The 27684-nt window shown below is 33.7% G+C and overlaps 1 protein-coding gene across 8 annotated transcripts in view; it reads right to left on the bottom strand.

The window, feature by feature from the left end:
* ADGRL3 (adhesion G protein-coupled receptor L3) overlaps positions 1 to 27684 on the bottom strand; it is a 788566-nt gene that overhangs the window by 403256 nt on the left and 357626 nt on the right. For all 8 annotated transcript variants that reach the window (XM_044387778.3, XM_026508964.4, XM_026508973.4 and 5 more), the window contains one exon: positions 8580 to 8793. In XM_044387778.3, the coding sequence (XP_044243713.3) occupies positions 8580 to 8793 (214 nt within the window). The remainder of the gene's footprint in view (positions 1 to 8579; positions 8794 to 27684) is intronic.

Raw genomic sequence — 27684 nt, 5'->3', positions numbered from 1 at the left:
GCCAAGATGCCCTTCAACAGATGACTGCCTTAAGAAAATGTGGTCCACATATACAATGGAATATTACTCAGCTATCAGAAAGAACAATTTCACAACATTTGCAGCAACATGGACGGGACTGGAGGAGATTATGCTAAGTGAAATAAGTCAAGCAGAGAAAGACAATTATCATATGGTTTCACTCATTTATGGAACATAAGAAATAGGAAGATTGGTAGGAGAAGGAAGGGAAGAGTGAAGGGGGGGTAAACAGAAAGGGGGAATGAGCCATGAGAGACTGTGGACTCTGGGAAATAAACTGAGGGCTTCGGAGGGGAGGGGAGTGGGGGATTGGGATAGGCCGGTAATGGGTATTAAGGAGGGCACATATGGCATGGTGCCCTGGGTGTTATACGCAAATAATGAATCATGGAACATTGCATCAAAAACTGGGGATGTACTGTATGGTGACTAATATAACAAAATAAAAATTATTTTAAAAAAGGAATAAAAAAATAAATAGTTATAGCTGAAATATTTAGTATTAGTTATACAATCAGCTCTATTCTATCAATATTTATTTTTCCAAGAAACATTACATTACCTAAAACACTTTATAAACACAATTGATTCAAATAAAAAAGAGGCTAAGAGTCTCTAGAGTTTCAGTTTCACAATAATTAAATTATTTCTACCAAAAACTTCAATAATAAAAATTTGCATATGGCTGTAATTGGATATGGATAAGCCCTGAGCCAAACCAATCCAATATTTGGTTGAATGTTTGCATGAGAGAAAATGAGTTTCTTTTCTCACCATCATGATCATGATCAAGAGCGGAGTTCTTCAGTATTTTAAATACTTTATCATTTTATCACCCTTGCTCCAATAACAAAGTCTCAAATCTCTCAAATAAGACAGTGTATTGACTTAAAATAATTTCTTCAGCAAGTAAATTTTTATGTGATTTAACTACCTCATTGGTACAATGGGAGTGGTAACAATAGGTATCGCTTAGTGTTATGGGGAGGAATTAATGAACTAATGAAAGGTGAATTCTTTACCAGAGTTTATGGCAAATAAGGATCACACAATAAATGTAAATAAGTATTATTATTACCAATAATAACTGAATATATTTCCTATTTGTACAAGCATATTATACCCTGAATACTAAAACTCCAGCTCGAGGCAGAACGCCTAAATAATCAGCAGCCAAGGAAAGGATATTTTCCTAAAAATGTAACTCAATGGCTACATTGATCAATTTTGTAAAGTTGGTTTCTTATTAAAACTTTACTTTTCTTTAACCAACAGATTAGTTGAGTTATATATATTATGGATGGATTTGAATCTTTCACTGGCTTTTTCTGATGTACTAAGAAATGAAAATAATTTTTCTGATAACAAAAATTTAGTTTCTGAGAAGAAGAAAAAAAAAACAGTAAAAAAAAAAAAAATTCATGGGCTTTGTACCCAAAGGGAGCGGTCATGCTTATGCCATCATATAGCAAGTAATTTTAGGTGAATTTCTTAAACTCCATGTACCCCAGTCTCCTCATCAGTAAAGTGAAACATAAAAGGCAGTCAAAATACTTTGAGACCCACTCCCACCGTAGCCTTAGCAATCTTCAAAGTCACTGTAATGACAGAGCAACTGAGGTATTATTCTGGATGTCTGCTCTATGTCACTATAACTTACATTCCTCCAGAGTCCTGTGGTATCCAATTAATCAGTGACAGAATTTATGTTTATAATCTGCTTCGTTCTTTTCCATATGAATTTAAGCTATACTGAAGTTGGTTACTACAGTGTTTTTATCCTATATCCTCTCCTTTTCAGAAAATTTTCTCTTTCCTTGATGATATTTTCTAAATATTTTCCACAAGATGTCAAGTTCTACAGACTGACCACGAAGTGTAAAAATATCTAAAAAGCTGGAGATGGGGAAACAACTATAAATGAAAAAAAAAGTAATTCTTATATTTTATAAATCAAATGTGCATAGGGATATAGTCAATAATACTGTAATGACTTTGTATGGTGACAGATGGTAAGTACACTTATCGTGGTGAGCATTTCATAACATATATAATTGTTGAATCACTATGTTGTATACCTGAAACTAATACAATATCGTATGTCAAATATACTTCAATAAAAATAATAATTCACTCATGAAAAAAACTCTAGATAATTCTAAAACAAACAGAATGAGTATCATGCAACATAAAAATAATGAAGACAAACGTAACTAACGTTCACCCACAAGTAAAAATGAAAAAAAATTTGCTAAAACATCAATTCTCCTACCCTTTTGTCTCATGACCTCTTTAACTCTTTTTTTTATTTTAATGTTTTTTATTATATTATGTTAGTCACCATACAGTTAATATAACTAAGATTCTTAAAGACTATCAGTTTATGTGAGTTATATTATTATGTACCATGTTAGAAATTAAAACTGAGACAATTTAAAAGTACATTATTGCTACTGTCTTGATACCTGCTAAGATGGCATCAGATTTACCTACCACTGCTTTTGCACAATCAGTGCCTATGTCTAATACAATGGAAAAGGCAAACAAGAAGTCAGAATTGTTATGAAAATAGTTTTGACCTTGAGAAATCCCTGGTAAGAACTCAGGAATTCCAAATTTCCATGAACCACACTTTGATAATGGCTGCACAAAGGGTTAATATTCTCCAAGATATGGAAGAGACAGACAACACAACTCCCTTTAGTTTTTATCCTAACCTATCCTGAAATATTTTAATCACTTACTAAGTTCTTAAATTTCAAAGCACACATATATAACATAATTTCATTCAAACTTAAATGAATAGCAAGAAGCACTAGCAAGCACATTAGTAAGACATTATCAAAATATATTCTCAGAATTGAAATGGGCTGAAATATTAACAAAGAGGTAAATGTCTTCCAGACAGGAAATTCCCAGCTTCTCCATATTCTCTACATTTTGGATTTGATAATGGGAATTATCTTCCTTCCTTCCTTCATTTCCTTTTCTTTTTTTTTCTTAATAAACATGCACACAAAGAGTAATTTTTAAGACAATGAGTTATATATTATAGTTTCTATGCCCATCTGTTCTTTTTACTGCATAGAACATGCATTCAATGGAAAACTCCCTAGTATGAGGGATTATTTTTTATCTGTTATAATTCACAAGAGAAACACAAGATATAAAGTAATAATTTTGTTAAAGGAGCAAAGGAGAATACTCAAATTGGAAAAGGCAAGTATATACACACGGTTATTGTAGAACATTTACTCAGTTATGTACACACAGAAACTGCCCTGACATTTCTTCTTCGACTGCTATTGTAAGAGTTCTTAACTTCACCAGGATTGAATACAACAAAAACCAAGATCGTTTTGTAAGCTGTAAAATCCCCTGCAGTGGTACTGATATAAACTGAAATATAGCTTTTTCAGAAAGGTGAGAAATAACTTTCGTTCTCCCTTCTTCCCTTCCTCACTCCCTCTCCCACTCTCTTTTTTTTTTTTTGCGTGCTCCCATTGTGACTAGGACATATAACAATGTAACCTTGCTAAAATGCTGGTAGAAGATGAAAAGCAAAACTCAGATCACTCATTTAAGTAGACAAGAAAATCATCCTACTTTATATATTTAACATCTCTACTTGATAGAAAACTCTGAAGAGGGTATTTGTTAAATGTCCAGATTATGATCTTTGATTCCAAGAGAATTCACAACACAGGAAACATATTTATATCCCTGCCTCCAGAAATAACTGCTATTTCTTTGATACCGTCCCCACTGAAATGCCCACTAAATCTAAATGGACTTTAAATATTCACTTTTTAGCTTAAAACACAATGCATTAAGAATAGACACAGACAGAAAACGGATTAGTCATTGTGTGGTGTGGGAAGGAGATGGGAATTATCAGTAATGGGTGCCAGGATCTTAATGTGGTGATGGAAATATTCTAAAACTGATTTATGGTGATGTTGCACTGCTTGGTAAACTGGAAATTTACTTAAAATATCATTATACTTCAAATGAGCGGATTATATGGTATATAAAAATGCTTCAATACTGTGATATATAAAAACGAATGCAACGAATGAGAGAAGCCAGACTCTGAAAAGCATATGCTATATGAACTCATATATTTAAATTATAAAATGGGCAAACTGATTTAAGATATTAGAAGGCTCAATAGTGCAAAACTTGGGGCAGGGGGTGGACTATGGCTGGTGCAGAGTATGAAGGGGTACATCTGAGATGCTGTAAACGTCCTAGGTCTTCAGCTGGCTGTTAGTTGGATGAGCTTGGTTTGTGAAAATTCACTGATTGTTTATATTTATGAAATGTTAAATTTTCTATATGTATATTATACCTCAGTAAATATACACTATACACACATACATATATACCTGTTTACAAATGCCTTTGCAATTTGAACAATATAAGCAATTTTACATCAAGTAATACTGAAATACCACATATTTAAAATATGTGTCCAAAAAGATGACATGAGGAAGTCATATGATATTCAAACTTCCCACATTTAGATGGAGTTTATGTCCAACTACTAAGAAGAACTCCAACAGGACTTTGTACTGACAAGGGGGCTAGCACAAAGCTAGTTTATCATCAAATTATCAAGGTTTCTTGAGAGCATGTGAACTGGATCTATGGGGAGGCTGGTGGGGGGCTGGCCTCACGTAGTGGCACATTTCAAAGAGGCTTTGGAGAGACTACATAGTGCAGAACAGGCACCAATAAGCTGTTGAAGGCATGGCAGAAGAGGCTGGGTGAGGGGTTATTGAAGGGAAGCTGTCCCCTCACGTTCTTTTGGTGCCTTATATGCCTAATATATCTTACGTATCTATTATATATCTAATATCACTTTGGTCTCTTCTGGTTCCACCGAAGCTGCCATCCTTCAAGGACCAGCTTAACCTTCCCTCTCCAATGAACACTCTTTAATATTACCTGTCCGAAAGAGCTTTCCTCCCTTTTTTGAGCTCCTCAATAAACATAAATGTGATAAAAATAAAATGCTGAGCAAATAATCTAGCTGTTTGTTTCTTATCTGCCAAAAAACTATAGGTGTGTGGGCAGGAACCATGCCTGGCTTATTCATCCCCCAAACTCCAGAGTTGTCACGGTGCATGGCATGTTGTGGAATTTCAAGTGTTGGTGGAGTTAAAAATGGAAATACTTCCATTAATAGCTGAAGATAACATGAAACCTCAGCTGAATTCAAAATGTAAGATTTCTGCAGTTATCAGTTGCCAACAGTCATTTTCACATTTAGATTATAAGGCTCTGTGTACCATTTTTTTAAATCTCTGAAGTGTGTAAATGTAAAATAAAAAGAAACAAAAATCACTCAGATAATGGAATTAAGAAAGCTTTTAAGTGGCGTGACACCGTCGGAGAGCACATTTACTTATTCATTTACACATCATTAGACATCAGAAGTTAGTTGTAGGTAAAATCAACAGAAAGTCTACCCTCTAGAAGCCTACAATTTAGACAAGGCAACTGTCTGGGAGCCCATACTATGGGTTTATTAATGTTTAGCTGCAATAAATAAGGATGTAGATGATAACAAGTGAGTGATAATAGAAGTTCCGAGAAGGATAAAGAAATGTGTTCTGACATTTTAATTAGCCTTCTAGTAGGATAATGAAAGAAGACGAAAAGCACAAAGAAGAGGACAAGGCAACTGTCTGGGAGCCCATACTATGGGTTTATTAATGTTTAGCTGCAATAAATAAGGATGTAGATGAGAACAAGTGAGTGATAATAGAAGTTCCGAGAAGGATAAAGAAATATGTTCTGACATTTTAATTAGCCTTCTAGTAGGATAATGAAAGAAGAGGAAAAGCACAGAACTTTCGGAAGGGCTGCAGGCAAAATGGCATAAAAACACACTTGGATTTGAGAACACGAGGTGTAATCTGCAAGACAGTGAGGAATCTGGCTCCTCTAGAACAGATATCAGACCACGAAGTTCTAAAGGAGAAAAACAGGGAAATCAAGTGTCGTATCCTTCTGATGCAAATCCCCAATTTTTCCACACATAACTTTTTATTATACAGTTTTATTTATGTATTTGTTTAATGTGTATTCAAATATCTACATGAATACTATTTCATGTCTGTCCTTGCCTGTGACATCTGTCTAATTTATGAGGCTGAAGCAAGTTACGAAGGCCGTTTAACAAGGTTACACAGGGATACACAAAAACATTTTGTATTTTGTAATATCATCCTCTGGTCTAGAGACATGCTTAAAAATGTTTAGACACTGATATTATGTCTTTCTAGAACTTTGAAAGAAAACAGTAAATATCTAAATATGTTTTAGAAAGGTTTCCCCATTATAATTTTAATATAAATGGATTATTTAAGCTGCCCATATCATTATTAATATGATACATCCATATCATAATTAGAAATTATTAGCATTATTTAACATGCTGTCACTGGCAGGACAGTGAAAGTTCATTAATTATAATATAAGCAGCTGAAGCTGACATAGCTATCTCATCTCTTGGGAACTTACAAGATGGAACCTGACTTCTTCTAAGAGTCAAAAGCATTCATTGTGGACAAGAGTAAATGTAGTATATTTAGCAGTCCAAGAACAACTAAGGAACTTGGCTCCATACAGAATTAACCACAGTTATTTCAGCTAACAATCCTTACTTGAGAAACCACCAGGGGGCTTCTACAAATGACTCACTCAGGGTGCTTAAAGCAATTTTACTCTTCAGATTTGTCACTTTACAGACACATCCCATATAATTCAGCAGCTTGAGAGGATCCATTGTAACTATTTTTTGCAATAATTATAAGATTAAGGGCTTATTTTGGGAGCCATTAATAATATCAATAAAAGGATTAAAACAATTTCAATGAAAATCATAAAGAGATCAAAGAGCTAGTGAAGTTAATGCTTCTGCTACATTTAAAATGAAAAGCTAATCACAGAAAAGCAGAATTTCCTCCTCAACTCACACCTCGAATGGATTCAAAGAATCCATTTTTGTTTGTTGGTCTGACAGCAATAAATAAAATAAATAACAATTTAGTCATAGTGCCCGTTCATACTACACATGGAAAACCACTCAGGACAGATGCCATTATAACACCCACACACGATGAAGTGATTAGACTTCTTTTAGGCATAACATCAGAGAATTTAACCATAATTGGAGGCATGTCAAATGTATAACAAGAGACATACAATGAGAGATAAGAATGAAAGAGACACACAAGAAGAACTGAATGCAACCCAACTTATATCAAATGGAATCCCTAATTTTAAAATCTTATTTCTCATTAATATTTACCTTAGCATGAATTAGCATTTTAGAAATAGACAAACAAAAGCCCTTAGATTTGTCAAGTGAGACAAAGTATTATCTTTGTCTTTCAAGTATTCTTCAGATGTTTTGATCATCAAAAACCTGACATGTTATAATTTTATTAACAACTTACACAATAGTAATTTATAAAAAAGATTTTCTCAATCACACACAAACATACATGTCAGAATTTTAGGCATCAAGAAGACAAAAAGCTAAAAATAATGCAAGTTTTCTCAAGCACAAGAAAGATAAGCCTTGAGAACTATTGTTTTTGCTTTTATATACTTGAATTTATTTTTACATATTCTATGACTTCCCCCATATTTTAAGAACTCCTTAAATAATAGAAAATAAATGGCTAAATACAAATCCTAATGAAAAAATTAATTCAATGAATTATTTACTGATTATTTTAAAATTACTTTGTGAGCATGTAGTCAGAAAGTATGAGGGCTTATAGTAAATGAATGACTTCACTAAGTTCTGAGAAATCATAGTAATACTGAACAAATATTTAAGAGATATGTATAACATTTATTCAATTCATCAAGAAATTTTAGTATAATTCAAACCTTCTATAGTATGGATTCCCATTGACCAGTTTCTTTAGAATTGAAGACCTTCTTTTCCTTATCCAGTGATATTATATGATACCTTAATTTACATTATTTGAATATTGTAATATTTTGAATAGCTTAAATGAATTACACTATATACTTGATAACAAAGTAATACTCTTTTCATTGTTTTTCAAGGCTAAATAATCATTAATCAATAGCATTTTACTACATTTTGATTAATGGTTATAAAAGTTGCCTATTAACTTTTATTCTTTTTCATACACTGATAGAAAATATTTATTAGCAGTAAAATAATTTTTCTGTAATTTCTGGAGAAAATTACGAAAGCCTATTTTTGAAAACTGTGAAAAATAAATTTAGATCCTCATCTATTGAGCCCAGTTCTAGAGAAGTCCGAGTACACCATGAAATCTAGTAACTAATCTAACAGATTTTAATAATTTCCAAATTCCATTTGCAATCGCTAATACTAGCATTTTAGCGATATGGGAAACCAGTTTGAAATTGAAAAAGTAGTTCAAATTATTCTAAAATATACAATGCTATTTGTGTTCTTACCTATACTCAATATATCACACAGATTCATGGTGAGAGTTTATACTAAATGCACAAAAAAAAAGATATTAGAAGTATCATACCTTTGAGACATAATCTTATAGGCATCTGGCAGGTAGCATCGTATATTCTCCATCTGAGCAGGGTCAGAGTCACAAATTTTGTCATCAGTCCTCCCATAGTTGGCACTTTCTATCATGATGACATCTGTTCCTGGACAGCGGAGCTCTATGGGGTAGCTCTCACAGGAGAGCTCTCTGCGGACCACAGCCATCGGAATTGGGGCACGGCTGAAAGCTACCGGAAGGAGGAGGAAGAAATGTATAAGTTATCTTTACTACATACAAAGGAAAAGTACATGTGTTTGCTTTTCCAGTGTGGGGTAAACCAATACCAAAAAACAAACCAGTTGCAATTAACAATTTTAACTAAAATAGAATATTTCTTACTTCAATAACTTTATAGGACTTTTAAAAATCTAAGAATAACAGGTATTTCATAAAACCTTATCTAATATAAGTTTTCTTATAAATGAAAGAAAAAAGAACACTCGGATTTTCTAAAACTTGGGCTGGTATGTGAAGTAAAGTCTAAGTAGAAATATTATCCAGTTTGTAGAGAAAGATTCTCAGGTAAACCTCAGGGGTATCATGTGTGTCTCTTGTTTTATTTTGTTTTATGGAAACTAGGACCAAAAATCGCATTTTTGTTATATTTATATAATCTTAAGCATTCTATTTCAATTTTAAAACATGGTTTCATTGTTCAGTAATAATTAACATAATAGTATACTTTATAATTTAATTATACTGATCATAAGTGTTCTTTAGGAAAATAGAGATTTATATGGAGAAAAATTAAATTTTCCTTCAGCTCTCTCCACACACTTTCCCCCCACTGTCAAGAGAACCATTAGCATTGTGGTGACCCTTCTATTAGAATTATCTACAGAAAAACAAATAGACATTATATGTTTCCTCCTACCCTTCTTTATATTTTATTCAGGTAGTATTACACTACACATGTTGTTTGATACCTTGATTTATTTTATTATTTTAATGCACATCCATTTTCATTTCTGTATTATAGTCCTCATTTTTAATGGCTGCATTTTATATACCTATAAACATTATATAATTGATCTTATGTTGATGGGCATTTGGGAATGTCCATGTGTTTTTGTCATAATACTGTAAAGAAGTAAGAACATATTTGTGTTCCTTAGCTATTATATTTTAGAAAAAATATAATTATCCAAATATATTTTATGTATATTTTTATAAATGAAATCGATGGATCAAAGGGGAAATATATTTCAAGTATGGCAAAAATCAACAACTAGACATCCAAAAAACTGAATAAACACGCATGGTTCTAACACCAGCACTTTTCATTTCAAAACGACGTATTACCAATTCCTTTAACTTTTGCCAATGCAGTAGACAAAAAGATACAATATTCTTTTTTCAAATTTTTCAGTATTCTATTTGTATAATGGAATATATTTTCATGTTTATCAACCTCTCACATTCCTTTTATTTATGAATTGATTGCTCACATTTATACATGGTTCGCTATTGTAAAAGTTCTTTGTATAACAAGAAAATTTTAAAAAATGGTCCTTTATATTTGTGGCACATATTTTCTTTTAGTTGTTTGATTTTAGATGTTTGCTGAACATATATATCTCATTTTTACATAGGGAATTACCCATCTTTTCATGTCAAGTTTACGTTTCCCACTCCAAGATTGTGAACGTAATCAGTACATTATTGGAAGAAAGTCGAATGTTTAATTTAAAAGCATATAACTGAAATTCTAAATCAAGTGTTTACCAATCATCTAATAAGTTGATTTCCACATAATAGAAATAATTAAAGAGTTACATACATGATAGCTATAAATATGCATTAATATTTGATTAATTCACTAATATGTACATATATAGAAATATGTATTTAAATAAATATATGCAGCTTTTCGTGTGGCTTTTTTACAAAGCATGAAATGTGAAAACAAAAGAAGGCAGGAGAAAAACAATGAGTGGAGGTAGAGAAAGGGATATTTTATTGCTATGAGTATTTTCACTTGAAACTTAAAAGAAATATTGATTTGGGGGGCCCCTGGGTGGCTCAGTCGGTTAAGCCTCTGCCTTCGATAGAGTCATGATCCCGGAGTCCTGGTATAGAGCCGCACATGGGGCTCCCTGCTCAGCGGGAAGCCTCCTTCTCCCTCTCCCTCTGCCCCTGCTCATGCTCATGCTCTCTCGCTCACTCTCTCTCAAATACATACATACATAATCTTTTAAGAACTATATTGATTTGGCTTGTGAAACCATACAATTATTTCAAAATTGAAAAGAACATTAGTTTTTACGTCATTCTATAATGCTTCAGAAAAGCTGCTGTACCATATACCGCATGCATAACTTGTGAGCAGGTCCCTTAAAGTCTTCAAGCAGGCGTACAGGTAATTTCATTCTGGTTGTTATTCAACATCTTCTTGTTTGCTGTCTCTGTCTCTGTCTCTGTCTCTCTCTCTCACACACACACACACACAGACACAGAAGAATCTAGCACATCCATAGCATTCATCAGAGAGTTAACATTATTAGAGGTTGGTTGTAACATTATTTTTAAAGTTTGCTCTTGAATCAACATTTTGACAGGGTATTCCCACAATAGAGATATACTGAATTTCTGAAATATGCATCTCTATTTTTCCTAAAATAAAATAAAATATGCTTGTTTATCTATCATCCTGAAATTAGATGGTTGTTTAAACATGACATCCTTTTTAATAGTGAAGTTTCTAAAAAAAAAAAAAAAAAAGGTGAGATTTCAGTTTTCAAGGATAAAGACATTTTCATTAATGTATTTAGTACTTTAAGTAATGGAATCATTGAATAATAAAAATATTCAAATTTGGGGATCCAGTTTCATGACTTAGGTATGGAATCATAGGTTTTTTTTTTTGTTTCTTTGGTTTTTATTTTGGGTTTTAATAAAAGGTTTTTGAAATCAGAATTTTCCAGGAAATTTTTTAGCATTTGCTAAAAGGCAATTTGTTTCTTAACTTTGGTGTAACTATTTTAAAAGTAACACTGAAACTGCTTTTAAACGTTGGAGTGATCTGGCTATATTTTAACTTAAACGATTAAGTTAAATTAAGTTAAAAAAACAAGTTAATTTAACAAGGAAACAAAACAAATAAGCAAACCATACAGTTAAAGCATTTGTTGGACTAAGTGGACAATTTAGTTAATTAAATTCATCAGTCAATTTTTGTCAAAACATGCGTATGCAGAGAAAGCTTTATTCTGGTTCTTAACTGTCAAAAATATGATTTAGAACCAGACACTCAACAGTTGCAAAGTCAACTAAAATGTGGAGGCCAAAATTTCCCATGTATCTCTTTTGACCCTGTAAGAATGACGCAGAAGTTATGTATATGGCAATTTTTACAGAGAGCCGGACTTGATTTGTGGATGTTTTCTTCCATTTAACATATAATTGCATTTGTATCAGTAACCCAATGATAAATTGCACTCCTAAATGATGGATGCTTTGTTTAAAGGAATGTATTACTGGAAACTATAACATTATCTAATTAGCTATTTAAATTACTTTTAATTATATTGCTAAATGCTTTAATCAGCAACCAAAGTCCAACGGAAAAAAATATGTTTAAGTTAAAAGGTTTTGTTTTTTTGTTTTTAACCATTCAGTTATCGTGCTAACAATGGAGAGATTTTGCTTAGTAGAGAAAAAGACTGAGACATGGGAGATGTCAACAATTCAAACGCAGGATAGGCCGTGAGACTGTCTATTACATATTGTGTTAGGGTAATATTGCATTGGCCATTGGGAAGTGGCTGTGGGAAAATAATTTGGGGGCAAAGAAGGCGTATTCTTGAACTCCTTCTCACTTTTATTCCATGAGTTAATCTGTTATAACAAGGAACAGAGTTAATCTGTTATAACATCATTAGATGTGTAATAGGTATTAGCTGAATAAATTGGAAAAACTGAGATGTAAAATCTGGCAGCTGGGTAGGATGCCGCACTAAGGAACTATCCCCTGACCATGGGACTAAGGAGGCATGGATGAAATGAAGCTTCTCTGCGAAAGATGGCCAGAGCCCCAGCAAATGCCCAGGTTCCATGGCAAGCACATATCTAATGAAAAGTACTCCTGACCAAGGGTGAAATATCACGAGAAAAAGCTCCCTGTTCTTGCTCACTTATTTCAGCCAAATCACTTTCATGTTTTCTTTTCTGAGGCCTCAGCCACTCTGTTGTTGAAACTCCCTTTTTTTTTTTTTAAGATTTTATTTATTTATTTGACAGAGAGAGAGATGGCCAGCGAGAGAGGGAACACAGGCAGGGGGAGTGGGAGAGGAAGAAGCAGGCTCCCAGCGGAAGAGCCTGATACGGGGCTCGATCCCAGAATGCTGGTATCACACCCTGAGCCGAAGGCAGACGCTTAACGACTGAGCCACCCAGGCGCCCCTGAAACCCCTTCTTTATCTTCTTTGGGCTCTCTCTCCTACTGTTAAGCCTGCCTGGTAACATCTGACTCAAAACGCCTTAAGTCCTTGGTGAATTGTGGATGATGATAACAAAGACACCAGTCTAGGGATGGGAGGTGGGAGTGGAGGCAGAGGCTAAAAGCTGGTGACCAAACACAAGTCACATGATTCTTTGTGGACCCCTAGGACCTCAGAGACCTGCTAGAATAAACCTAGGGCATTGGAGGGGAGTTTTCAAAGAAGGGAGTGGTAGTTGAGATACAGGATTTTAAGACAAAGGATAATCAATAAGATTAACAGTAAACATAGACATATAGGCAAGCAGCTCCAGTTACCGGATTCAGAGCATAACACAGTATAATTTATTACATTTTAAACATGTTGAATTTAAGGAGTCAGGATAATATTCAAAAATGTTCAACTGCTGGGGCACCTGGGTGGCCCAGCCGGTTAAGCGTGGGACTCTTGGTTTGGGCTCAGGTTGTGATCTCAGGGTGGTGAGATGGAGCCCTGAGTGCAGCTCCACCCTCTGTGTAGAGTCTGCTTGAGATTCTCTCCCTCCCTCTCCCTCAACCATCCGGCTTGTGCAAGCACACGTGCATGCGTTCTCTCTCTCTCTCCCACCCCGCCCCCCATTCTCTCCCTCTCTCTCTCAAATAAATAAATAAATAAATCTTCAACTCTCAGTTGGATTCAGGAGTGAATATAGGCTGGAACCATGGGAAGGACATGAAGTAGTGCAGGGAGGATCTATAAAGGAAAGAATGAATGCAGAAGTTGGAGTATCAGTGGCCACTGAAGAAATGTTGGAGGAGCTCGTTACTGGGTCAGGTAGAGAGGGGCTCTGCATCTATTTAAGGAAGAATTTGATTAAACCGACTAACCTGCTTACCACTAAACAACTGCTTTGACGGTATGGAAACTTGGTTATAGGACAGATGAACCAAGCATATGTGTGCACACGTGTGTGTGCACACCCATCTCCTTGGGCCAAGCCCTCAGTGCCCTGCTCAAATCTCATTTTTCCATGTATTATTCCACATATTCAAAAATTCACTCAAAAAATAAAACCTGTAGCCTAATCTCCATTTAGCAGAGACTGAAATCTTCAGCCTGTTCTATATGTTTGCTTGTTGTGAATACAAAAATATTAACAAAACAGCTTATATTTGTGTTTATTTTCCATTCCCTTGCCTTTTACTTTAACCCAAATTCTGTGTATTTAAGTAAAATTAAAATCTGTTAAAGAATTTTTTTTTTAAAGAGTGGATAAGGGAATGCAAAATAGAAGGCCACGTTTTAGCAGTAAGGACAAAATGATCGCTTTAAATGAATAATGACAGGGAACAGATTTGATCTATATTTAGGAACAAAAAAAATTGCATGATTTGGTGATTAGCTGAACATGAAGGGTAGAAGGGAGGGTAGCAAAAATAACTACTGTGCTGCTGGCATAAGCAACTGGCTACATTATAGTGTCATGAAAAAAATCTGGTAGGAAGTTGAATACAGGTTAATGACTCAGAAAAGAGATCTTTATAAATTTGGAAATTGTAAGGTAATACCTAAAACTAGAGCAGTAGATAAGATACCCTAGGGAGGGAGTACAGGTTTTATTAAAGAGCTTCTTATGGCAGTTTTCAAATATGTTCACTCTTTGTTAGTCTTTCAAGTTTATTCACTTTCTCCTTGAATGTGAACTTTACATAGGTACTCACTTCTAATGTACGTAATGTGCTACTAATGAGGGTGTGTGATTTCCAAGTGTACTTCATTAACAAGACATTGCCAGCTTCAGCCTCTCTCTTGATCACTCATTCTGTGCAAAGCCAATCACTAGAGACCACTGGACCCGCCCAATGGAAAGATCCAGGTAAAGAACTGAGCCCTCTTCTGACAGCCAAGTAAGGCAGGCAACTAAGGAACCTTAGCTGCTGATGCTCCAAATACCAAAAGCCTTCCTTTGAGTAAATACAACTCTGTGAGAGGCCCTGAGCCAGATCAACTACTTAAACTACTCCCAGATTCTTAACCTAAAGAAACCATGGGAGATAAAAAACGTTTTGTTTCAAGCCACTGAAGAAATGTTTAAAAGGTGGACACTGAAACCTGTACACAGATATTAAAGAATTACCAAATCAATAAAAGAAAATATTATAAATGACCCATATAGTCAGTCTAATATTACCATCTCTTTGCTCAAATATCACTTAAGCCACCAGATTTTATACATATATACATATATATATAATTTATTATATTATTTTATCATTTAATTTATATGCAAATATAAAGAAATATACACAGTCTTCAGCACTGAAAAATGATTACTAATAGTTGCTAAAAACATTTTTTTCCTGCATGCAAATAATCATAAGAGAAGAAATAGGAGCTCTTTTTGAAAACTTAAAATGAAAAGGAAAGAGATCTGATTTCTTATAAGAAAGAAGTAAAACTATTTGTAAATCAAGGCCAACAATTTTAAAGGCATTTCTTAATTATAGAGAGGGACACAAATATCTGGAAGTGGGCTAGTTTCTACTTATTGCTAATGACTTTAAAAAATACTTCATTACTTAAATGCTGCCAAAAAGCATATATTCCCAATTTTAAGTTTCAGCAGAGCCTATGACATAATTTTCTTAAATATGTGTATTTCCTCTGTGCCATTTTACATGCCAGCACACTTATCCAAGTTTTAAAAAATGTGCTCTGAAAATCGAGTCCAAAATATTTGGCAGCAAAAATAACATTTAAAACCCAATGAAATATCAACCTATCATCTACTTTCTTTTAAAAGTACATCTGCTACCAGTAAGCCTCTAATACACTGAATTTCAACCTCTCTATTTCAGCAAAAACTACATATAATTTAAATATTATAGTACTTAATAAAGTGTAACACAAATAAAGCTGATACCCTAAAGGAATAACCAAAGGCAATTATGTTCTGAAGGCAAAAAAACAAAACAAAATAAAATAAATCGAAAAAATAAAAACCCCAAAACCATGAAAGTAAAAATTTCTGAAATTACAGGGAAAAAAGTACTAATGAGTGGAAATCATAAAACAGTTAATGCTGAGCTTTCCTTTTGACTTATGGAGCTTCAGCATGAAGGTAATATTAATCTTGTTTTTTGAAGGTGTCTATACAAAAATGGTGGCCTTCAAGGGAAATTGTCCACTCACAGAATGTATAAAAATGTAGCAAGTATTTGAATAAATGAATTTATATCTTCTTGTTTTAACTTTTCAACAGTCAATAAAATTATATTCTACACTATCTTTCAATGATATTCATGAGGGATAAAATTTCTAAAACTGTTTCAAATTTCATGTATCACAATTATCCTAATTTTTTCTAAATGTCAAAAACTCAAAACTGGCTCTTCAAAATGTTAAGAGTACAATTTATAATTTCAAGATAAACAAAAATTCAGTAAACACAATTATAAAATTCAAAAGAAATAAAGAAGATATGCTAATATAATTTTCAATGTATACTGATCACCTACAATGTGGCTGCTGGGAGTTATTAATGTAAGCCATGGATATTGTTTAAATTTTCCCTCCACACTAGGGATTATCTCAGACCTAGGAGTGGTTCTTTTCAGAATGGGATTCCAAAATCTGGCAGAAGGAGCTTCAGAGTTATCAAATAAAATCAAGAAGATGGTAAAAATTCATGCATGTGATGATCAATTTTATGTGTCAACTTCACAGGGCTAAAGGATGCCCAGGTAACTGGTAAAATATAATTTCTGGGTATGTCTGTGAGGGTGTCTCTGGAAAAGAGCATTTGATTCCGTACACTAATAAAGAAGATCAACCTCACCCTCACCGATTTAGGTGGGTATCTTCCATCTCCTGAGGGCTCAAATAGAACAAAAAGGCAGAAGTATGAATTTGCTCTGTGCTTGAACTGGTAGATCCACCTTCTGTAGCCCTCTGACATTGGTGCTTCTGGTTCTCAAGACGCGGGACATGGACTAGGATTGACACCAGCGGCTCTCCAGACCTCAGGCCTCTGAACTCAGACTGAGACTCACAACACAGCCTCCCTGGATTATCAGGCCTTCAAGTTTGGACTGGAACTATGTCACTGGCTCTTCTGTGACTCCAGCTTGCAAACAGCAAATCATTGGACTTCTCGGCCTCCATAATTACATGAGCCAATCCCTCATAATAAATCTCTTTATATTAATATATAACTATATCTTTATATATATCCCTATATATATATACCCCTATATATATATCCCTATATATATATCCTATATATATGGATAATTGTGATTCATAAGACTTGATTGTTTTAGGAGTTTTATTCCTCATCTATATAGTTCAAAAACTATCTGGAGAACACTGATTAATAATGTGAGTGTGGCAAAGTCCCAAAAACCAAGAGACGGAATCCACCATTACTAAAAACAAAGGGTGACAGGACACTGACAACAAGATCAGAAGAGTAAAAGTCTGGAGCAGGGTAGGGCAGATGGAATGATTCAGAGCAAAAGTACTGAGAATCTTCCTAAGTGTCTCCATGGGGCTTCAGAAGCTTGTAGTTAGAGAATGTGCATCCTACGTAAGGCTTAAAATGTTATAAAACACAATAAATTATATAGAACAGATTAAAAAATTATGGAGTGATAAACATATGCATGGGTGATTAAAAAAGATTTTTTGAAGGTAGGAAACTTGAGCTGGCCATTAAACATGAAACAATATATGAATATAGGAGAACAAATGGTAAAATATTCTAGGCAGAAATTCTGAGCAAAGAAAGATATATTCAGAGTTCCGAGAGAGGATCTCAAAGAAATACCTGCATTTTCATGTTCATTGCAGCATTACTATTCAATAGACAACACACGGAAACACTCTACACGTCTATTAATGGATAAATGGATAAAGAAGATTGGCATATATATAATTTTCAATGTATATTGATCAATGTATATATATATAATTTTCAATGTATATTGATCAATGTATATATATATATATGTAATTTTCAATGTATATTGATCATTCATTGTGTGCATACACACATAATGAAATATTACTCAGTCATGTGAAAGAAGGAAATCCTGCCATTTATGACAACATGGATGGATCTTGAGTGTATTGTGCTAGTGAAATAAGACAGGACAGAAAAAAGACAAATACTGTATGATATCACTTATACGTGGAATCTGAAAAAGCCAAACTCATAGAAACAGAGGGGAGAATAGTGGTTGCCAGGAAATGGGGTGAAAAATGGTAGGATTGGTCAAAGGGTATAAATGTTCAATTATAAGATGGGTAACTTCTGGGGGTCTAGGGTACAACAGAGTGATTATAGTTAACAATACTGAATTATATACTTAGAAGTTACTAAATGAGTAGATCTTAAATGCTCTTACCACAAAAATAAATGGCAATTATGTGAGGTTTTGGAGATGTTAACAAACCCTACTGTGGTAATCATTTTACAATACATACGTGCATCAAATCAAAACACTGTACACCTTAAACTTACACAATATTATATGTCAATTAAATATCAATAAAGCTGGGGGGAAAAAGATATTCACAAAGAGAATCGGGAGCAGATGGCAGACAGAACTAAGCAGTAGTCAAATCAGAAAGACCATTACAATCAGATTCAGAATATAGTACAAATTATATAGGACATTGTAAGATTACAACATAATATAATACCATAATAATATTAATAAAATTAATCTTAAAAAGCATTAGTCAATAGATTATTCGAACAGTGAAAGATATTAGATAGTAGAGAGAAAGATAAGTCTGGAATTAATGAGGAAGATACTGTGATAAGCTGTTACAGTGAGATGATGATGATAACTGCTAACATCTATGGTGTGATTTCCATGTGGTAGTGCTTTAAAAGTACCATTTTATTTCAAACCCAAACAATAAAAGCTTGGCAACATTATCATCCCCATTTAGTATACCAGAAAACTGCAACTTAGCCAAAAGTGAATGGGAGGCATGAACTAGAAAGTTATGTAGGTAAGAGACACAATGAGCCTCCTTGTGTGTCACACAGAGAAAACAAAGGAAGGGGGCTTCTCTTGGGAAATGCATAAGGTATTATTAGAATATCACACTAGCAATAAATAATACAATTTTATGGATTGTCAGTCCTTTATGACATTAAGTCTAATTCCTGAATATGAAATGTAAGTTAAATATTCCATTTATTATGCCTGGCAAGGTTTTTTTTGTTTTGTTTTATTTTTAAATACCATAAAATATTATTACAATTCTGACAATTTTAAGAAATTCTTTCCTAACACTTGGATATTATATCATAAAAATTAGTATGAGAAATTTTCTTTATGTAAAAATCTGCAATAAGATGAAAAATCACTAATTTTAAAATGTGGCATTAATTTTCAAATGTAGTAATTTTACTTATATTGCAGTGTATAATTATGTATGTTCTTTATTTCAAATCAACAAATTTAAGGTTTATGTTATTCTTATAGTACAACCAAGGAAACCTATGGTCCTACAGATTCTCTTCTTTTCTCTCTCTCTTTTTTTCTGATTTTATTTTTTATTTGTCAGAGAGAGAGAGAGTGCACAAACAGGGGGAGCGAGCAGCAGGCTCCCCGAGGACCAAGGAGCCAGATGTGGGACTTGATCCCAAGACCCTGGGATCATGACCTGAGCCAAAGGCAGAGACCTAACTAGCTAAGCCACGCAGGTATCCCTACAGTCCTACAGATTCTAACAAAAGAAACACATGGGAAATTTACTGAAGGATAAATTTAAGTTTTGAATAAACAGTGGTGTCACAGATTAAAACAAAACAAAACTTGATTTTGAAGGAAAGAAATTGCTAAAGAGTGAATAAATGCTCTACTGCACAGCACACACCACTCAGAAATACACAAGCAGCACTTACATTCTTTCCCTCATCCCCACCCCACCACACACAATATTCACTGGAAAGGATAAAGAGCTTTCAGTAGCTTATCATTTTTGTTTGTTTGTTTTATCCTAAAGAGGAGTAATACTAAGACATTTCTTTCTAACTCAGCAGCACAAATCCTCTGCAGAAGAGACCTTGTAATAACCTCTTTGGTAATCTTCAACACAAAAAAACATACAACAGTGTTTATAAATCCTTTATACACAAGCTCTACAACAGCTTTAACATATACACTAACCCAATCAGTGTGGAGCTGTTAGTACCAATGTAAGCCATCTGCAAGTAGAACAATATACATAGCCATAAAGAGCCTGACCAAATCCATTATCTCCACATTGTTACGTTTTCTAACCGAAGTTCCGTCTCTGTTTAACATTCATTCCACTGGAATGTACTTGTTAGGAATATTTGTAAACTGACTATGCTGCTTGCAAAATGAAATGCTTATCCTTTATTTTATTCCAAGTGAAAACTTTTATTAGCAATGTTCTCAAACAAATACATTTTCATTAAGAAGTTGACTAACACTAAATACTAAAAGTAAATTCTGGCTTTTAAAGACTGGGGATCTCTAAATATTTAGTCATTAGCAGTAAATGAGGAAATGTACTGACCAACCAAACCCCTCAACCTATGAAAGTCCAGATATTTGCCAAATACTTGAAATGTGGGATAGGAAGAGTAGCCAGCTATTTTTTTTTCTTTCATAAACACCGATGACAATTTTCCTTCCAAAGCAGATAAAAACAATCAGAATGAGAAAAAGGCCAGCCAAAATGAAACTACAAATGCTAGGCAAAACAAACAACAAAATAGAAAACAGCACCCATTGGATAATTCTGGACATTAGCAAAAATCTTCTGAGTGAAAGTGAAATCTTTCGTGCTAGTTCAAAAATGAATTTTCACCTGCCACCCCTAGCTTTGAGACAAAAGCACCAAAAAAAATTCCGAATACATAGATTTTTATTTTCTTTTTGACAACAATAAAAAACAATATAAATATTCTGAAAAGCAGAAAAACCGCTCATACACTTAACATCCAAACTGAATTCCAAACCACATTTAAAAAAAAAAATCACAGGAAATAGGTAATAAAAGCTAGACCAGGGATTCTTTGTATATGTAAGAAAATTGTCATGAAATGCCATAGGGCACGTAGAGCACTCTAGTGTATTTGTCCATCTCAACCACAAAATAAACCATTAAGGTTTGTACAACACATTTTCCCACCTACAAAAAAATTTAATAGAAAGTATTTATAGAATTCATTTTCAGGGACACAAGGCAAGTGTCTTGAAATTGGTTAAAATCAAAGTTACAAACATCTACCCCACTGTTTCCTCAAATAATTAAACAAATAAATTGTGAAATAAACAGGAATTTTCAAAGTGGTGGTTGAAAAACACATCTTTTGCCATGCTTCGATGATCAATATCAATTCTCCACATAAATGATTAACTTCATTTCTTCACCCAACAAACATAAATTGACAAATATAAATTGAAGTGCCAGACATTGTTTCACGTTGTGGATATCCAATGGTCAGTAAAACATTGTTTCATGACCTCATGGAATTTACAATAGATGGGGCAAGGGGTAAACATTAAAAACAAATGCACAAATAATTAAATAATCCCCTAATAACCACCAGAAGTATGATGGGGAAAACAAACAATCAAAATATGATACTCTGAGAGAAAATAGAAGTTTCACCAGGTTGAACAACATGTCTATCTCTGGTGTACCCAAGAAAGTTGAGAGTGTCCAAAATAATTTTAACAAGAGTATTTTTAAAATTACTAAAACATAAGTTTAAAATCTCATAATGCTCTATGGTATTGAAAATGAATGATCTCATTAAGTCTTGCTCAAACTCTTTTCTTCTTTTTCTTTATCTTACGTTGGTTCAATAGGAAAAATGTACTCTTTAATCCACATCCCCTATTTCCTCCATCCCCTCCACCCACTTCCTCTCTGGTAACCATCACTCTGTTCTCTATAGTTAAGAGTCTGTTTGCTAGTTTATTTCTCCCTCCCTCTCTCTCTCTTTTTGCTTTTTTTTTTTTTAAATTTCATAAATGAGTGAGATCATATAGTATTTGTTTTTATCTTATTTTGCTTAGCATTACACTCTCTAACTCTATCCATATTGTTACAAATGGTAAGACTGCATTCATTTTTATGGCTAAATAATATTCCATCATATATATTATATATTATATATATGTTATATATATCAAGAAGTGATATATGGATATCACTTCTTCTTTATCCATTCCATCTATTGATGGACACAGGCTACTTCCATAGTCTGGCTATTGTAAATAATGTTTCAATAAACATAGGGGTGCATGTATATCTTTGAATTATTGTTTTTGTATTTTTTGGGTAAATACCCAATAGTTCGATTCCTGCATTGTAGAGTATTTCTGTTTTTATTTTTTATTTTATTTTTTAATTTTGTTTTGAGAACCTCCCATACTGTTTTCTACAGTGGCTGCACCAGTTTGCATTCTCACCAAGAGTGCATGAGGGTTCCTTTTCCTCCACATCCTCACCAATACTTGTTGCTTGTTGTGTTTTTTATTTCAGCCATTCTGACAGGTGTGAGGTGATATCTCATTGTAGTGTTGATTTGCATTTCCTTGATGATGAGTGATGTTGAACATCTTTTCATATGTCTGTTGGCCATCTGGATGCTTTCCTTGGAAAAATATCTGTGCATGTCTTCTGCCCATGATTGGATTGTTTTTAAGAATATTGAGTTGTATTAATTCTTTACATATTTTGGATACTAACCCTTTATAGATACAAACCCTTCATTTGCAAATATATTCTCCCTTTTAATACTGTTGATTGTTTCCTTGGCTGTGCAGAAATTTTCCATTTTGATGTAGTCCCAACAGTTATTTGCTGCTTTTATTTCCCCTGCCTCAGGAAACATATATAGAAAAATTTGCTATGGCCAATGTCAGAGACATTACTGCCTATGCTCTCTTCAAGGATTTTTATGGCTTCAGGTCTCCATTTAGATCTTTAATCCACTTTGAGTACATTTTTGTGTATGGTGAAAGAAAGTGGTCCAGTTTCATTCTTTCACATGTTGCTCTCCAGTTTTCCCAAAGCCATTTGTTGAAGATTTATCGACCATATATCTGTGGGTTTATTTCCAGGCTTTCAGTTCTATTCTATTAATCTATGTGTCTATTTTTATGTCAGTACCATACGGTTTTAATTACTACCACTTTGCAATATAACTTGAAGTCTGGAATTATGATACCTCCAGATGTGTTTATCATTTTCAAGACTGCACTGGCTATTCGAGGTCTTTTGTGGTTCCACACAAATCTTAGGACTGTTTGTTCTAGCTCTGTGAAAAATGCTGTTGGTGTTTTGACAGGGATTGCATTTAATCTGTAGATTGTTTTGGGTAGTGACATTTTAACAGTATCTATTCTTCCAACCCATGAGCATGGAATGCCTTTCTATTTTTTTGTGTCATCTTGAATTTCTTTCATCACAGTTTTATAGTTTTCAGAGTACAGGTCTTTTACCTCTTTGGTTAAGTTTATTCATAGATATTTTATTGTTTTGGTGCAATTGTATATGGGATAATTTTCTTAATTTCTCTTTGTTACTTCATTATTAGTGTGTTAGAATGCAACAGATTTCTATACGTTGATTTTGTATCCTGCAACTTTATTTAATTCATTTATTGGTTCTAGCAGTTTTTGGGTGGAGTTTTCAGGATTTGTATGCATACTATCATTTCATCTGCAAATGGTGAGAATTTTACTTCTTCCTTATCAATTTGAATGCCTTTTATTTCTTTATGTTGTCTAATTGTTGTGGCTAGGCCTTCCAGTACTATGGTGAATAGAAGTGGTGAGGGTGAACATCCTTGTCATGTTCCTGACATTAGAGGACAAGCTCTCAGTTTTTCACCTTTGAATATTATGTTGGCTGTGGGTTTTTCATATAAAGCCTTTATTATGTTGAAATATGTTCCTCTCTAATTTGCAGAGAGTTTTTATCATGAATGGATGCGGTACTTTATCAAATGCTCTTTCCTGCATCTATTAAAATGATCATATGGTTTTTATTATTTCTCTTATTGATGTGACACATCACACTGATTTTTTTGTGAATATTGAACCACTCTATTGTATCCTGGGAATAAAGCCCACTTGATCATGTTGCATGATTTTTTTTAAATGTATTATTGGATTCTATTAGCTAATATTTTGTTAAGGATTTCTGCACCTGCATTCATGATAGATATTGGCCTGTAGTTGTTTTCATTTGTGGTGTCATTATATGGCTTTGGCATCAGGGTGATACTGGCCTCACAGAATGAATTTGAAAGTTTTCCTTCCTCTTGTATTTTTTGGAATAGTTTGAGAAAAATTTGTATTAACTCTTTAAATGTTTGACAGAGTTTGCCTGTGAAACCACCTGGTCCTGAACTTTTGTTTTTGGGTATTTTTGATTACCGATTCAATCTCCTTGCTCTTCAGTCTCTTCAAATTTTCCATTTCTTTCTTCTTTAGTTTTGGTAGTTTATATGTTTCTAGGAATTTTTCCATTTCTTTTGAGTTACCCAATTTGTTGGTATATAGGTTTTCATAATATTGTTAGAATTATTTGTATTTCTGTGGTGTTGTTTTTCCTCCTCCATTATTAATGATTTTGCTTGAGTCCTCTCTCTCTCTCTCTTTTTTTAAGGAGTCCTGCTAGAGTTTATCAGTTTTGTTGATCTTTTCAAAGAAATAGCATCTGGTTTCATTGTTCTGTTTTGTTGTTTGTTTGTTTTGGTTTTGGTTTGTTTAGTTTTTACATTATTTATTTCAGCTCTAATCTTTATTACTTCCTTCCTTTTGCTGGGTTTGGGTTTTGTTTGTTTTTCTTTTTCCTGTTCATTTAGGTGTAAAGTTAAGTTGTTTATTTAAGGTTGTTCTTGCTTCTTGAGGTAGGCCTGTATTGCTACAAACTTCCCTCTAAAAACCACTTTTGTTGCATCCCAGAGATTTTGAACCAATGTGTTTTGATTTTCATTTGTTTCCATGTAATTTTTTATTTCTTCTTCAATTCCTTGGTTGACTCATTCATTGTTTAGCAGCATGTTATTTAACCTCTATGTATTTGTTCTCTTTCCAGATTTTTTTCTTGTGGTCGATTTCTAGTTTCATAGCATTTTAGTCAGAAAAGATAAATGGCATGGTTTCAATTTTTTTGAATTTGTTGAGATTTGATTTGTGACCTAATATGTGATCTATCCTGGAGAAAGTTCCATGTGCCCTTGAAAAGAGTGTGTATTTTCCTGCTTTAGGAAGGAATGTTCTGAATTTCTGTTAAATCCATCTGGTCCAGTGTGTCATTCAAAGCCATGGTTTCCTTGTTGCCCTTATGTTTGAATGATCTATCCACTGATATAAGTGGGGTGTTGAAGTCCCCTCCTAATATTGTATTATTATCAATAATTTCTTTTATGTTTATTATTGTTTTATGTATTTGAGTGCTCCCATTTTGGGTGCATAAGTATTTACATTTTTTTTTTTAAGATTTTATTTATTTGACAGAGAGAGACACAGCGAGAGAGGGAACACAGCAGGGGGAGTGGGAGAGGGAGAAGCAGACTTCACGCTGAGCAGGGAGCCTGACACGGGGCTTGATCCCAGGACCCTGGGATCACGCCTGAGCCAAAGGCAGACGCTTAATGGCTGAGCCACCCAGGCGCCCCAGTATTTACAATTGTTATATCCTTTTGTTGGGTTGTCCTCTTTATTATTATTATAGAGTAGCCTTGTCTTTTGTTACAGTCTTTGTTTTAAAGTCCATTTTGTCCAATGTAAGTATTGCTACCCCAGCTTTCTTTTGATATACAGTTTCATGATAAGTGTTTCTCTTTACCCACACTTTCAATATGCCGGTGTCTTTATGTGTGAAATGAATCTCTCTCTCTCTCTTTCTTATTAAGAGTTTATTTATTTATTTATTTGAGAGAGAGAGAGCAAGTGACAATAAGGGGAAGGGCAGAGGGGGAGGGAGAGGGAGAGAGAGAATCTCAAGCAGATTGCATTTTGCATACAGAGCCTGAGAGGCAGTTTGATATCACGACACTGAGATCATGATCTGAGCTAAAACCAAGAGTCAGATGCTTAACACACTGAGCCACCCAGGAACCCCTGAATTGATTCTCCTGGAAGAAGCAAATAGATAGATGGCTCTTGTTTTTTAAACCATTCTTATCACCCTATATTTTTATTTATTGTAGCATTTAGTCCATTTACATTCAAAGTACTTATTGATAGGTATGTATTTATTGCAATTTGTTACTTATTTTGTCATTTCTATAGATTTTCTCCGATCCTCTTTTCTCTTGCTTTCTTTCATGGTTTGTTGGCTTTCTTTAGTCATATACTTGGAATTCCTTTCTCTTTATTCTTTGCATATCTATCATTGGTTTTTGATTTGTGGTTACCATTAAGTTTTTATAACATCTTTTGTATATAGCAATGTATACTAAGTTGATGGTTCCTTAAGTTTAAAGACATTCTTTCCTTCTCTCCCCTGCAATGTTTTAGATATATGGTGTCATATTTTACATCTTTTTATTTTATGAATCCCTTAGCTGATTTTTGCAGAAATATTTATTTTTACTCCTTTTGTGCTTTTACTTTCCATACTCTCTTTTATAGTCTTTCCTTTCCACTCAATGACTCCCCTTTAATATTTCTTACAGGGCTTGTTTAGTGGTTATGAACTCCTTTAGTTTTTGTTTGTCTGAGAAACTTTCTCTCTCCTTCTATTTTGAATGACAGCCTTGCTGGATAGAATATTCTTGGATGCAAGATTGTATCCCTTTCAAAGCTTTGAATATATCATGCCACTCTCTTCTGGCATGCAAAGTTTCTCCTGAAAAATCTGCTAATAGCTTTATGGGGTTTCCCTTCTATGTCTCTTACTTCTTTATTATTTTTTTTCTTTATCACTACTTTTTGCCATTTTGATTAGCACGTGTCTTGGTGTGGACATCCTTAGGTAGAATTTTTTTGGAGGCCTCTGTGCTTCCTGGATGTGGAAATCTATTTCCTTCCCCAGATTAGTAAAGTGTTCAGCTATTATGTCTTCAAATGAATATTCTGTCCTCTTCTCTGTCTTCTTCTGAGATCTCTGTGATGTGAATATTATTATGCTTGTTCAAACTCTTAGTAGAAGAAGCTAAAAATGCATTATTACCAACAGACATTTACTTGAATATATTGTTGAAAGAGAGAGCAGAAAGGATGATTACATTCACAAATGGTTTTCTACAATTTACACTCAAAAAGGATGAATGAAGAGATAAATTGCATTTATTTTCCTACTTCAATCAAAGTACATCACTTTGTAAGAATATTTAAACAAACATGATGAAAAGAATATGCTCATTTGTAACCAGAAGATTTTCAGATCTTCAATTTAATTCGCATAGACTGTAATAAATATTCTTGAGAAAGTAGCTATAAAAAAACATATGTAACCTTTAATAAATAATATAGAGGAGTGTTCTAATATTAATAATAAATTTTACACTGAGGTAGTCTAATACAAATTTGCCACTCTATTTCGAAAAGAGTTTATATGAGCAAAGATATTCTGTAGATTTTAATAAGGCTCCAAATTATTATTTCAGGATTACAAGGTAAAATGAAAGTTATACTTAA

This window comes from Ursus arctos, unplaced genomic scaffold, assembly GCF_023065955.2.
Source record: "Ursus arctos isolate Adak ecotype North America unplaced genomic scaffold, UrsArc2.0 scaffold_9, whole genome shotgun sequence".
NCBI classification, from domain to species: domain Eukaryota; kingdom Metazoa; phylum Chordata; class Mammalia; order Carnivora; family Ursidae; genus Ursus; species Ursus arctos.
This window is presented reverse-complemented; position numbering and strand designations above follow the sequence as displayed.